We start from the raw sequence: 13,530 nt of genomic DNA, 5'->3' as shown, positions 1-13,530 counted from the left end.
AGGTTCTCATCACAAGCAGCCCGACATGCTTTCCACCAGTTCATAAAAACGTCAGATTATCTCAAACTTTGATCCACAGGCATGTCGGTGTCGGCCATCAATGATCTCGGCAACCCCCAGCCTGTTAAGATCATGTTCTGCCAGAGCCCCCCGGCACTGTCCTCTTAAAACCCCACGGCGGCCCCTTCTCCTGTGGTGAGCGGGCCTTCCCGCCTCGCCTCTCCCAGGTTTTCCCCAGCTGCCATGTGATTAATGAGGCATGCAGGCACCCGGCCCTGATTGGCTTAATGTGCTTGAATAGCAGGGTGAGCTTTGTTGGCCCACATCAATGCTGCTCTTTTCCCTCGGTCCTCGCCGGCCCTCCTCTCAGCCTGTCAGAGCCTGTGATGTCTCCTGCTCCTCCGTGAAGTGGGCGCAGGAACCCCTCGGGCCGGCCGAGGACAAGGAGGAGGCCAACTCTGGCTTTGGCCTTTAAGTGGTGCCTGACATTGTGGGAGCCTCCTCTCTAAAACTGGCAGGGGATCTGAGGGCGTGAAAGAAAGGGTCTCCGGGGCCGCGGTGAGCCAGGTTTTAACCACGGAGCAAAAAAATGGGCTTCACTGTATAGCCACACACATTCGCATAAAAACACACTCCGTTGCACGAGACAGTCTCTCATTGTCTCCCAATGAATGGTCGGTTGCAGACCTGAAACTAAAGAGGTGCTGTTTACCAACTGCTGCTTCAACGCAGTCTTGTATCCTTTCATTCATGACACTGTGTGGCACGTCTGAACTTTGTGGAGAGACCCTCCCCTTCAGATCCGTAGCAGACAGGCTCTTGTCTTTCCAGACAGAGCAGTAGAAGCCTGGGCTAATGGCAAAAGGCTTTATTGCCAACAATAAATGTGTCTTCCAGGGCTGTGTGTGAAAATTAGGGCAGAACAAATGACGGCCCTTCTGTGTGGCCTTTGATGAACTATTGGCAAGATTTGATGCATGGACACAGGTTTAATGACTCTGATGGGTTCTTTTGCAGGGATTTTTTATTTTTTTTTGTCCAGGAAAACATCTCACCTCACTAGCTAACTCGACAATGATGTTAAATCTTTTTGGCAACAAAGCGTTGGCAGGACCCCCATGCTCTGTACAGGGAACCTTTGTAACATGCCTTTCATGTTGACCAGTGAGCCTCCAAATCTGGGCATGTGAGAACAGTCCTGGTTCAGCCCTAATCCCCTTATTTGCAAGCAAAAAGAAGTCTCATCTCCAAGCGTTTTTATGGCCTGGCACAGGTACACAGCAGGCCCTCCCATAGTCCGCCACGTCTCGTTTGACCCTGGGTGGCACGGCGTTCCCCTTTCACCGCGAAATGTAGTTCGTCTCACTATTGATTCCTGTAAACATGCTGGGGAATGGCATGGCTGGAGCCTCCCAGATCCTACACAATCGGTGCTTCCATGTGGAAAAGCCATGGTCACCCAGGGTAAGACTTCTGCTGCCCTTTGATCAGGGCTGGCAAGAGATGACAGAGGGCCCCTACCATAGCAGACAATCACACACACCAACACACACACACACACACACACACCATTGGTGTCTAAATGTGTATGTATGTGTGAGTGTATGTAAATTTAAATGATTGTATTTGTGTAAGCTGTATTCTTCATGGGGAATTAGATACAGCATTGTACTATATCTCATGATGGGGAAAAAGGCCTTCTGAGGACAGACTTTGTGAGGACCTAGTGTAATAAATATGCATCATATGCATTTTAATGTATTCTTACCACAAGATAACAATATACAATTTATATGACAAAACAAAACCTTAAACTTAACCAATGGCATTTTGTTTTTGTTGTTGGGAAATTTACAATTCTCAAGTATATATTATTCTGGCACAAGTAAATTCCTTTTCAAATTGGGTTTTTTATGATAATTTTTTTGCATAAGCAGGAGCAACTGCCTGAATCAATGTGTTCAAAGTTTATTGTATCTCACTGGTAAACAAAAGTAACTTTACTCATAAAAGTCTCAAAACAGTTATTCCAATTTGTGCTAAAAAGTTCCACATTATTAACGCAATAATTAACACAATCAAATATTTTTTTCTATCAGTAGGTACCCCAATATAGTATAAATGACATTTTGGGTTGACTAATTCTAACGCTATAGCCTTTTTTTACGAGGAACTGCAAATGTTCGCTGTCAATGTTAACCTTGTGGGGAATCTTTGTCCACACACAAACTCCCTGTCACTCCGGGAGGGGACCAGTGTCCTGGAAATCACCAGACCATTCACACTCACCGCAAGAACACATTCAGACTGCAGCTGTACGGAAGCAGCACGCAAAGCACTTTAAGAAACCCTCTCTTCAAAACAGCCCCGTGTTTACAGTGGATAATGTTGTGTACCATAAATCAGCGCTAAATGCCTGCCCAACAGGCATTAGGAGGCATGGCAACCGGGCCACTGCAGCTGCTGTGCGGCGCATCCAGGCCCCTGCTCCCCCAGTAAGAGGACCATGCTGCTTCACTTACCATAAAGCCTCGTTTAATTACACTGCATGTTAGGTAGGGGCAAAAAAAAAAATTATAAAAATGCTCCGCTTCAAGGGCGTGTGTCTCACTGAGCGCAGACAATACACAGTCGGGCGAAGCTCACGTGTTTACGAGGCAGCTTTCTGTAAATGTGAGAACTCCAATCAGAACAGTTTCCCAGAAAGATGCAGGGATCATCATGTGCAATTACTCTGCATTTGAGATACAGCTCCATGGAGCCCTTAAGGAAAACTGGGACGGTGGGAATGCAGAGATTTGTGATTATTTTTCATTTTTTTTCATATTAATCCATGCGCCAGAAAATAAACAGTGATTTTTCTCTAATTTAAACGTGTTTATTTCTTTTAAGGCTCGAATGCAGGGACGGCCTGTTGAAATGCACGTGATATTTACACAATTCGTCTCTCTGGCAGAGAGTACAGCATGAAGTCCAGATTGCATTATTTATACTGTCAGAGCAGAACATGACAAACATGAAATGCCAGCAGTCCGGAGCACGATGAAAAGTAACAATCGCATGCCTTGTCAAACAGTACCAATGGAGCATTACGTGACTTCGAGGACATGTGGTGAGAACCTTACAGCCAACAAAGGTCTTGACACACCTGTGTGTGATTTTCGGGCCGGGATCACATGATCACAGTGAACAGTGACAATTCGTGAGAAGATTTGTTACTTAAACGAAGACACATACAATGCGCTGTTCGTCTTCCCAGGCATTTTAACACTAAACTGGCATGTAAAATTCAGTGCCCTCCGTTAGTGACTTCAGTTTGCGAAGCAACACAGTCATGTATTTAAAACGTTGCGATAAGAGCGGCTTTATTCTCTCAGAAATTTAAGTCATTTCAAGTCTTGCATCCCTTTATATGCCATAGCTGGTTTATGCTTAAAACTAGACCCCAAGTAAAATTTTTGTAGATACAATTATTATGAACGTGGTAACAAAGCTTGGTAACCGTTGTTACATTAGGTTGCCATGTAGGGCTGAGGTAGAAAAAAAGTACATAATAATTTCACAATATATGCCTTGCTTGCTTAGAAATATTGTTACCAAAAATATACCACAAATTGTACTTCATAAATGTATTTTTTAATTTTTTCCATCCCATCTGTATCCAGTTTTGCTCTCATATGGTAACACTTGACAGTTATGGGACATGCCAGCCTCCATAAGCAAACCAATTAATGATTGTCGTCTAGACACGAAACCTAATAGAGCCATTTTGTTATGTGTTTGCTGTGGCCCCGAAAATGATTCACACAAATCTTGTTTGCCATTAATTGCTTCATCGTGGCGTAATCCAGCTGCTGGAGTAGAGGGCACAGAGGGCATTATTAGGCCAGGACTTCTGCTCGAGCGAGATGGTACAGATGTGTACTCTGGTGAATGTGATTGGCTGAGGGTCATGCTTGTGGCACTGGAGTGACCTGCTGCTTTCAGGAAAAATGCTCTCCTCCCATTTTTCCCGGATGCCTGGCTGAATGACTTAGAGGTCCACACCCCACTTTCCCCCAGTCAGGAGCACATCTGGAAACAATGGCTTGAAAGTAAAGACGCCCCATAAATCCGTCGCCGTTTTGCTAGCAGAGAGGATCAGCACACCACAGAGATCTTTAGAAAAGCCATAAAAAATAAAGGTGGCAATTTATCAAGGGGAGTTGGCACGGTCCCCAGCAGCCAGGGGTGCAGCTGATTATTAACGCACATTTTCGGCACAGGGGACTGACCCAGCCTGACGAGCTCCTGGCTCCGGCATCTGCGCGGCCCATCCACGGCCAGGTGGCCCCGAACATCAGCTCTGGCTAGCGCCACGGGCCGGTATGAAGACGTCGCTTTCGCCTCCTCCTCATTTTCCTCTTTCCCTGTCTGCCGTACTTCCTGAAGCAGGAACAGGAGACCAGCTACACCATCCTGAGATCCAAGGGCACCAACGTGACGCTGAACGGCTTGAAACCGGACACCACCTACCTGCTGCAGATCCGGGCGCGGACCGCCGCCGGCTACGGGAGCACCAGCCGCAAGTTCGAGTTTGAGACCAGCCCGGACTGTGAGCATTCAGATTCCGTCGTTACGCTTCAACATGAGTATATTACGCAAAAATGACTCCAAATCCCCTTATTTATGCCGAAGAAAAAACGCGAAGCCGTTCCCTTAAAAATGTGTTCTGCGGTTAATAAGATACCGTTATTATGTTATTACGAAGCCCACAAGAGTAGAGCTGCACTTCAACTTTAGAGTCACCTCGCTAACTCGGAACCAACCTGGGGGGAAAAGCATAAATCCTCAGGTGGACGCGACCTCCCGTTCTTCAACAGCGGCTTCAACCTGGCGAAATAGTCCCTAAAGGCCCTTGCGTATTCAGAGAAAATAATCCGCATAAGGTAATCAATGGCGGCGAGACGGAAAAAAAAATGTAAAAGTACGACCGCGTTACGACGAGCGCCTGTGACAGATGTGCTCTGAGCACCTGAGAGGGCCCGGTTTCGCATGATTTACAGCCAGTGAATAAGCGTTGTTTTAATAGACTTCCTGCGTTTCTTTACTCTGTATTTGGTTTCAATAAATTCTGACTTTGATCGTGATGTAGCCAATTTGGTCCTAATGGAAAATTGTTCTTTTTTTAAAAAAAAAAAAACTTGGGGTCGAAGTCAGCAAATCATCGCTAACTGCAATAGACCACAAATATTTGGGGAATGCTAAATGGTTCCTTTTTGGGATATGCTTATTGATGTCCATAGAGGACATGCATTATTTTTATATTTTGACATCAAAATATACTCAATGCTGTTATCTTGACTTTTCTCAATAACACACATATTTTAATTCAAGCAATGCTTGTGTTGCAGAACACAGGAGAACACAGAACACAGTAACCGGACATCTTCGCGAAAAGGATGTGATCCCTAGAATACAATTATTGTCATTTTCAGACCTTGAGAATAATGTTGTGATCTTGAGAAGACAACTTTGGTTGTGCTGAGATGACAGGAAAAATGACGCGTGTCCTTTTTAGATGGGCGGACTTCAAAATAAGCTGCCTGATTGCGATCCTTGAAATCCGCTCTCTCTCCCCTGACAGCTTTCTCCATCTCCGGCGAGAACAGCCAGGTGGTGCTGATAGCCATCTCCTCCGCCGTCGCCATCATCCTGCTCACCGTGGTGCTTTACGTCTTGATTGGCAGGTGCGTCCCTCAGTTGGGTGAACGGTCGGTCGGTGACAGCTACAAACTGTCACTTATTCCTCCTCTTCCTCCTTGACAACAACACTGAGAATTGCCCCCCCCCCCTTTACATATAGTCTCTCTCTCTCTCTCTCTCTCTCTCTATCTGTATCTCTCTGTCTCTATATATATATATATATATCTTGGCGCTAGATGTATTATTTTTCCTGAGCAGGGGATCAGGAGGCACCGTGAGACCAGGGTGCCTTGTCTTGCGGTGGAGATGAACTTGGCAACGTCCGGTGTTGAAAGAACGCATAAATCTCCCGCCTATTAAGAGTCACAAAAACAGTGTTCTGCCCCAAAGCTTAGCAAAACAGTCATGTCAACGCCAATCCGGTTCTTTTGTGACAGCGCCCCCTGCACACGCCTCGAGACGGAGCTTTACCAGGCGACACAGTCAGAGGTCAATGAGCCCTCTTTCCTTTGGTTTCATTGTCAGGTTTTGTCGCTACAGCAAATCCAAGCATCCAGATGAGAAGAGACTCCACTTCGGGAACGGCCACCGTGAGTCTGTTTATTCTTTCTTTCTCTCCCATGTCCAGTTCCTGAGACTTTTTTTCGGCCAGCAATCAGCCAAACCCCTAGATGCCGTTACACAGTATTAGACCCAAACTTTGATGATAAAACACATGCCGAACACATGTGCTTAGACTCGACTTAGATGGTAGTAATTCTGCCTGTTGCATCTGTTACAAACGGTTATTCTGCAGTGAGACTGCCTGGAATCAGGACATATGTGGACCCGCACACGTACGAGGACCCGAGCCAGGCCGTCCACGAGTTCGCCAAGGAGCTGGAGGCGTCCAGCATTGCCATTGATAAGGTGGTTGGTGCAGGTGAGTGTCCATTGCTCGGGCGGGAGAGGAAGCCATTTTTTTTCCCAACCCCCCTCTAATCTCTAAACACCAGAGAGAAAAACAGCGGGATTTTGCCTTACAATTTCTGGACAATTTGGCTGGATGGGTTTGGCAACGCCATTCACAGATGTCCCACTCAGTAACACCAATTTCGTATATAGAATGACCTACTCACTGCCCAAGTGACTTATTAATGTGGATCGGATGATAATAAGCTTGTACCCATTAATGTAATTACAATATGGGTGATTTTTTTTTTTTTTTTTTTTTAACGAGTTTACCAACTTGTGTCCACGAGCCAGCTTCAGCTCAGTGGCTGTTTGGACAGCTTGCAATTATTCCCCTCAAAGCCTTTCCAGATATTAGCTCTGTGGTTCCCCTCAACCTGCACGGGAAATAATTACACAAGAAATGACGCAAACAGTGCTTGGTCTTGGGCTGGATGGCTTTGGCATGACATCACCCCTACCCACTTTCCATCCGTCCAGCTCCCTGTCACCATGTATCTCGGTGAGCCTCCTGTTCGGCCCTTTGAAGCTGAATTGCATATGAACCAGGGAGGGACTTGAGAAGATCTCACACCTTTTTAAGTTTTATAAATGGGTTTTTAAAGATCAGAAAAATAAAGGTCGGTTACTTGGAAGCCTTTGATACATGGTGGGCTGTAAAATATTTCTTTTCTCTTCTTTTTTTGAATTCTGTTGATGTTTCTAGTGCTGACTGTGGACATTGGCAGTGTCTGATTCGAAGAATGATAATACAATGAGAGGATTTTAAAAAGGGACAAACTTGACCATGTGTTCGTTGCTCTCCAGGCGAGTTCGGGGAGGTGTGCAGCGGCCGGCTGAAGCTGCCTTCTAAGAAGGAGATCTGCGTAGCCATCAAGACCCTGAAGGTGGGCTACACCGAGAAGCAAAGGCGGGACTTTTTGAGCGAGGCGAGCATCATGGGACAGTTTGACCACCCGAACATCATCAGACTGGAGGGCGTGGTCACTCGCAGTAAGTACTTGAGAATAGAGCAAGGGTGGTACTAGCCTAGGGGGTAACACACTCCTATGAACAAGAAGTTCCTGGTTCAAATCCCACTTACTACTCTTGTGTCCTTGGGCGGGACACTTATCCCTGAGTGTCTCCAGGGGGGGACTGTCCCTGTGACGACTGATAGCAAGTTGCTCTGGATAAGGGTGTCTGGTAAATGCTGTAAATGTAAATGAGCATGCTTGTCCTATACCAGTGGCTCTCAAAGTGTGGGAGCAGCTGCAGGGCGGCATGAAAGGACGTCGAAGGAAGCCAATGCTATTAGGGACAATTTCCCATGATTTTGTGCAGACATTTCGTTGATTTGCAGCGGAGGCCTGTAGAAAGTCGAATGGTGCGCTGGGACTTTTGATTAGGAATGCGACAAAGCGTGTTTACATATTATCATTCTCAATTCAAGTGACTGTTTATCTGTGGTGCCTTAATTGCCGGTTTTATGTCAGACCGAATAAGACAATAGTCCAAATGTATTTCTGGGAAACTCATATAGTGCATGTGCCGCCGTAATCCGGCTGTACAACCCAGCCTGTTGATACAGCAAATGAAGCCTGTCTGAAAAGGCTCATTAATCATTTGTGCATGTTTAAGCCGCAACTACACTTCACACTTCAACTCGGAGCTCTTACATCAAACCTGAGGCATTTTCGGCCCGATTCGGCCCTATTATAAAGAAAGTAAGCAGCCTGTTTTCTGTACAACGGTTCGCGATAGAAGCGACAGAATCTGTCTTGAAATATAAGTCGCATTGGGTCAATCCCAGTTATTTGCCCAGATCAAAGACTGGATCTGATGCATCGAGAACCCATAAAGTCAGTCTCAGGAGCATAGTTAGTGGTGCTGTTTTCTCCGATTAGTCTTCTTTTAAGGCAACGGTCAGCGAAATAAAGCGAAAAATAATTGGTTCAAGCCCCGCTCCCCAACCAAACCTTGACTTGATCCAAGCCTGTTAAAGAGCAGTGCCAATTTCTGTGTAGTGGGCTGAATTATAACCCTTCCAGAAAAACGGAAGAAATCTTGTGAACCTGATTAAGTTAGTTTTGGCCGTTCCGTTATTTTTATGTAATTATGTTTTATGTGTGTTCGATTGTCTCCATGAAACCCAAAAAAAAAACGCTGTCGTTTTTTTGGACAAACACTAAATCATTTCTTACGGCACAGTGCGCTGCTTGATCGGACTGTCCACTTGGCCAAATATGAAAAGCTCCCTCAGCGGCTGGCCAGCTTCGGTCTTCACAGACCACCGGATTTTCATGCACGGGCATCTTAAATGAACCCATCTGGTAAGAAAGCAGGTTTGTGATTATCGCGAACGACGACTGTCGCCAGGGCTTCGTACGTACGTAGGAAGGTGCGGACGCTGTGTGTCTGCTGAAGCCGAGGCCGCTTGGAGCACATGTGTGTGATTTAGGGCATTTCTGGGCCCCGGCGCTTTTTTCGGCGGTGGGGTGGAGGGGGGCTGGCTGGCATGCGTCTGCTCCAGCCTGTTACTCCGGTGATTTATTAACTCGCCCCTGTTAATTCTTAATAATCCAGAGACTTTCACACCCCATTTAACCTGCTGCTTCTGGCCCCGCGTTCAGCAAAAATATTTGCAGAGCCGCGACGGCAGCTCGGCGGCGCAGCCGGGTCTGCGATACTGATTACGAGGCCGGGGTCCTGGGATCAAACGAGGAGTGTATGTGCTGAGCTACGAAATCCAAAAAAGATTCAAGACTCCTAGTAACTGGAGAGGACATTTTGAACTCCATCTTCGCATGTTTGGAGTGAGAATGCCTCTCGTGTCCGAAGAAAGTGGTTTGAGTTGTTGCAGGTTGGCCTATCGCTCAGCGGGGTTCATGATCGGAGTAACGGGGGTCGGCGCGCTGCATTAATTGGGAGGCTTTTTATCGCCTCTTGCTCGTATTGACTGTATGCGCTGCGCTTTATAAACACCATCTATCATTCCGGAGCGCGGACGTCTGCAGCGCAGGTCTCACTCGGCCAGATGTGCGGTGTTCACATTGATACATGCACTCGGTGGGGGGGGTAGAAACAAAGCCATCTGTCAGATGACACCAGGGCCATTCCTGAGAACATTTCAGAGCTTGTATTTATTTATTTATTTTGCTTATCGGCAGCGGTTGAAATAGGGAAAAAAAAGATAATAAAATCAGTAATTTATGTCTCGCAATGATGGGAGAATAAAGCTGTCTGAGGATGACAGCGGCCCCTGTGGGCCCTCTAAATTCACCCACACGTCCTTTCATCCTGGAGGAAGCGCTCACGAATCTGTCCCACAGGGGCACAGTAAGTCAATGACTGACCCAACCTGTGTCATGAGAAGGGTCACAACTGTAGCTCGGTGCATGGTCTCGCATAGAAAGTGGAAAACTGCATACGTTGATGTTAAATCACTGTTTCGTGTGAGCAGCCTGCTGGATAACTCCCATACATGACCAACGCAAATCTAAACTGATTTAATAAAGAAATAAATAATCTATATGTTTCTGTATCACAAATACAATTTTGTGTATGTGAGACAAAGTCACGAAGTCACTATTCAATTTTTTTTCATCTGATCCTGTTCCTAGTCGTAAATGGGAGGCTTTTTTGTGGGATGGTTTGGGGGGGGCTACGACCATGTAGGGACTTCCTGGGGGCTGGAGCAGGATGTCTAGGAAGGAGCCTGGCAGAACCATGTTAGGCTTGGAGAGGCTTTTTGCATTTCTACATCAAATAATAATAATAGTGTTACGTTCAGCTCAGCTTTATCACTGCATGTATTTTACAATACAGATAAATTCTAAGGCTACAGTTGCTTAAAATTGTAATAGAGAAAAAAACCCATAATTATACACCATGACAAAACTATGCATTTGAATGTGTGAGTATATGGGAGGGTCGATTATGCAATCATACAAATTATTAGTGCCGTAAAGAAGTGGTAAAACAAGCTACTTCCATGCAAAGTGCTTATGCTGAAGGGGTTGTGTGCAAAAAATTGAGGTATGAAGGAACGGTAGTAGGGGTCACAGTCCATTCCAAATTCCGATGGGAAAAAATGTCTCTGAATCATGTGGTGTGGGTGGAGATGCTCCTGTGGCGTCTACCGTAAAGGCGTAAAGGAAAAAGGAAAGAACAACATAACAATGATTGTCCGGAAAATAGTTTGTGTTACCACTTGAACAAGTTGACAACGTGCAGCATGTGTCCTTATTTGCTCTGTAGGTAAGCCGGTGATGATTGTGACCGAGTACATGGAGAACGGCTCTCTGGACAGTTTCCTGCGGGTGAGTCTCTGTCTTCCTGCCTCACTCACTCTTGCTCGCTGCCATTTCATACTCAAAAATTCATGGATGAAGCATGATCCATCGGTGTCCCTGATTGGTGGTCTTGTTGCTTTCTTTTCTTTCTTTTTAGAACATTTCTTAACAATCTCATTATAAGACAAATGCCCCAGTGATGATCTTAAATGGAACCACAGTTTAAGAACGGGCCCTTTTTTAAAAGAAGATCCCACCCTCGCGGGTTAACGGGGCACTCTTTAACGCGCCATTTTCCCCTTTATAGTCCGATAAACAAAAAAGCTTGTGAATAAATAGATAAATAAGCTGACAGCACGCTGGAGCTCGCGCCTCGCGAACGTACGGGCTGGAAACGGGCCTAATGCCTGCCGGCCCCCGCACGCCTCGGCGCTGCCAATTAAGCAGCCTGGACCGGGCAGCGGCGTCCTTCAAACGCCGAACAACAGGCCGGCGCGGGGCGTGGCCGGGGCCTGAAGCCTGCTGATGATTTCCACTAATGAGTTCATTAAGCGGCTCGGCTTAACCTCCGCGCGCCGGCGTGGCGGCTTGGCTGCCCCGAGCCACCTGACCTACGCGTCGGGGCGCGGCACGCCGCCACTCGTCATCCGTTCCCCATCGGCAGGGGACGTTGTCTGCTCTTCCCTCGCCAGCGCCGGGGAAATGACAGCTGAAGAGCGAGAACAGAGTGCATGTTGGGTAAAAGTTTCTTTAGCGCGGACGCAGGTCGTGGATCATTTTGATAAAAGGCCCCTGTGTTCGGAACGGGCGTCCCGGCCTCCCGGAGTTACACCGCGCGCTTAAACGTTGAACGGAGGCTCTGGATTATTGAAATGAACCGTGGCATAACATTAGAACAACATGAGAAAACACGGACTTGGCATTGCCGGGGCCTCTCTGAACTGTATACCATGTGTGTCTGCACAATATCCCGCCTTCTCTTAAAAAAAAGAGCGAGAGAGCGAGGGAGGGAGGGAGAGAGAGGGAGAGAGAGAACAGTTGCAGTGTTCTGCTGCAATTTCCTGCTGGTTTGAGAGTGGCCTGCACTCTCTCAGAGGGAAACTGTCATCCCTCTTCATCCCGCCTATACGCTTTTCCTCGCCGCTGCCTCGCCCTCTATTATTAGCAAGGCTTTGAACCTGCGTGAGCTGCGCCGTGTTCCAGGAGGTCCGCTTTTTTTTTTTTTGTTTTGTTTTTTTTCATCCGAAAAATGTGCTCGGCGTTTGGTGCATAAGCACAGCTCCCTTTTCCCCCATTTCTTCAACCCCCACACACACACACACACACACACAAACAAATTGAATCCACAAAAAGAAAAGGGACCACGTAATAGGGGAAAAGGCTAAAGAGAACAGAGGCCTTGAATTGTATTTATTTGATTTATTTTTAAACTCTATTAATCCAGAAGGAAATTTGCTTCTCTGTATTTAACCATCACCCTTGGTGAGCAGTGGGCGGCCATGACAGGCGCCCGGGGAGCAGCGTGTGGGGACGGTAGTTCGCTCAGTGGCACCTTGGTGGATTCGAACCCGCAACCTTCTGGTTACGCTTCCGTAGAAAATCTTATCGTGCTCATCTGGCCTGTCTAGCGTTCGATGTGGAAATAAAGATCTGCCTCCACCCTGTTTATTTTTAGGGCTCCTGCACGCATCAACCGCACAGCACTCTGCGTATGAAATCCCATTCACGCTGCCAGTGTAAACACAGGCACCATCCCAAACCAGCTTCGGGAAGATTGTCCAGATACGTGTTCTTCAGTCTGTTAGGCCAGATACGAGTTGCTGTGTGGAATTTAGAATAAATAATTTCAGGATGTGCTTAAACTATGGGACATGCATAGTCACTTAACAATTCATGTGTAATAACCTCTCTGTAGTTTTTGATATATGGAATTGTTACTTGTTTCATTCAAAAATTAACTATCAACTCAATTGAACTTCTTGTACTAAAGACTCCCTGGTTTAAAAAGGAATGAGATCATTTCATTGACCACTGAAAAGTTTAACTGCGATTTTTTGATATGATATAATGGATGTTCCATGGCCGACTCCGATCGGTATGTATTTTTCCAGATCATCATACCTTATATGAAACCCTGCTCTCCCTGCTTCTGTTCTGGTAGAAACACGACGCCCAGTTCACAGTGATCCAGCTGGTGGGGATGCTGCGTGGCATCGCCTCGGGCATGAAGTACCTCTCAGACATGGGCTACGTACACAGAGACCTGGCGGCTCGGAACATCCTGGTCAACAGCAACCTGGTGTGCAAAGTGTCGGACTTCGGCCTGTCCAGGGTGTTGGAGGACGACCCAGAGGCTGCATATACAACAAGGGTAACCACGTTGTGCATTTTTCTGTTATTTTTACCTACTGTAACATAAATTGGTGCAAATACAGTCATTGGGGGATTAGTTATAATAGATAAATTCAACTTGACAGCACCTGTCAAGTTTAATAACCTTTTGAAGATGGACATGGAAACAGTGTCCGGATTCTTAATCTCCAGTCTACTGCGCTCAGCTGAATTTGCCAGTTTGAGCTTTTTTATATTTTTTCTATATTATAAACTAGAGTTGCTAGAC

The 13,530-nt window shown here is 46.4% G+C and overlaps 1 protein-coding gene across 3 annotated transcripts in view; it reads left to right on the top strand.

Annotated features, from left to right (window-relative positions):
- epha3 (eph receptor A3) overlaps positions 1–13,530 on the top strand; it is a 76,517-nt gene that overhangs the window by 49,708 nt on the left and 13,279 nt on the right. For 2 of the 3 annotated variants that reach the window (XM_028990298.1, XM_028990302.1), the window contains exons 7-13: positions 4,432–4,594; positions 5,627–5,729; positions 6,211–6,275; positions 6,482–6,607; positions 7,444–7,629; positions 10,876–10,937; positions 13,072–13,281. In XM_028990298.1, the coding sequence (XP_028846131.1) occupies positions 4,432–4,594; positions 5,627–5,729; positions 6,211–6,275; positions 6,482–6,607; positions 7,444–7,629; positions 10,876–10,937; positions 13,072–13,281 (915 nt within the window). The remainder of the gene's footprint in view (positions 1–4,431; positions 4,595–5,626; positions 5,730–6,210; positions 6,276–6,481; positions 6,608–7,443; positions 7,630–10,875; positions 10,938–13,071; positions 13,282–13,530) is intronic. The other variant, XM_028990299.1, reaches the window with a different exon arrangement.

Source organism: Denticeps clupeoides, chromosome 9 (assembly GCF_900700375.1).
Source record: "Denticeps clupeoides chromosome 9, fDenClu1.1, whole genome shotgun sequence".
Lineage (NCBI taxonomy): Eukaryota > Metazoa > Chordata > Actinopteri > Clupeiformes > Denticipitidae > Denticeps > Denticeps clupeoides.
Note: the sequence above shows the minus strand (reverse complement) of the source record. Positions and strands in the feature narration are given on the sequence as shown.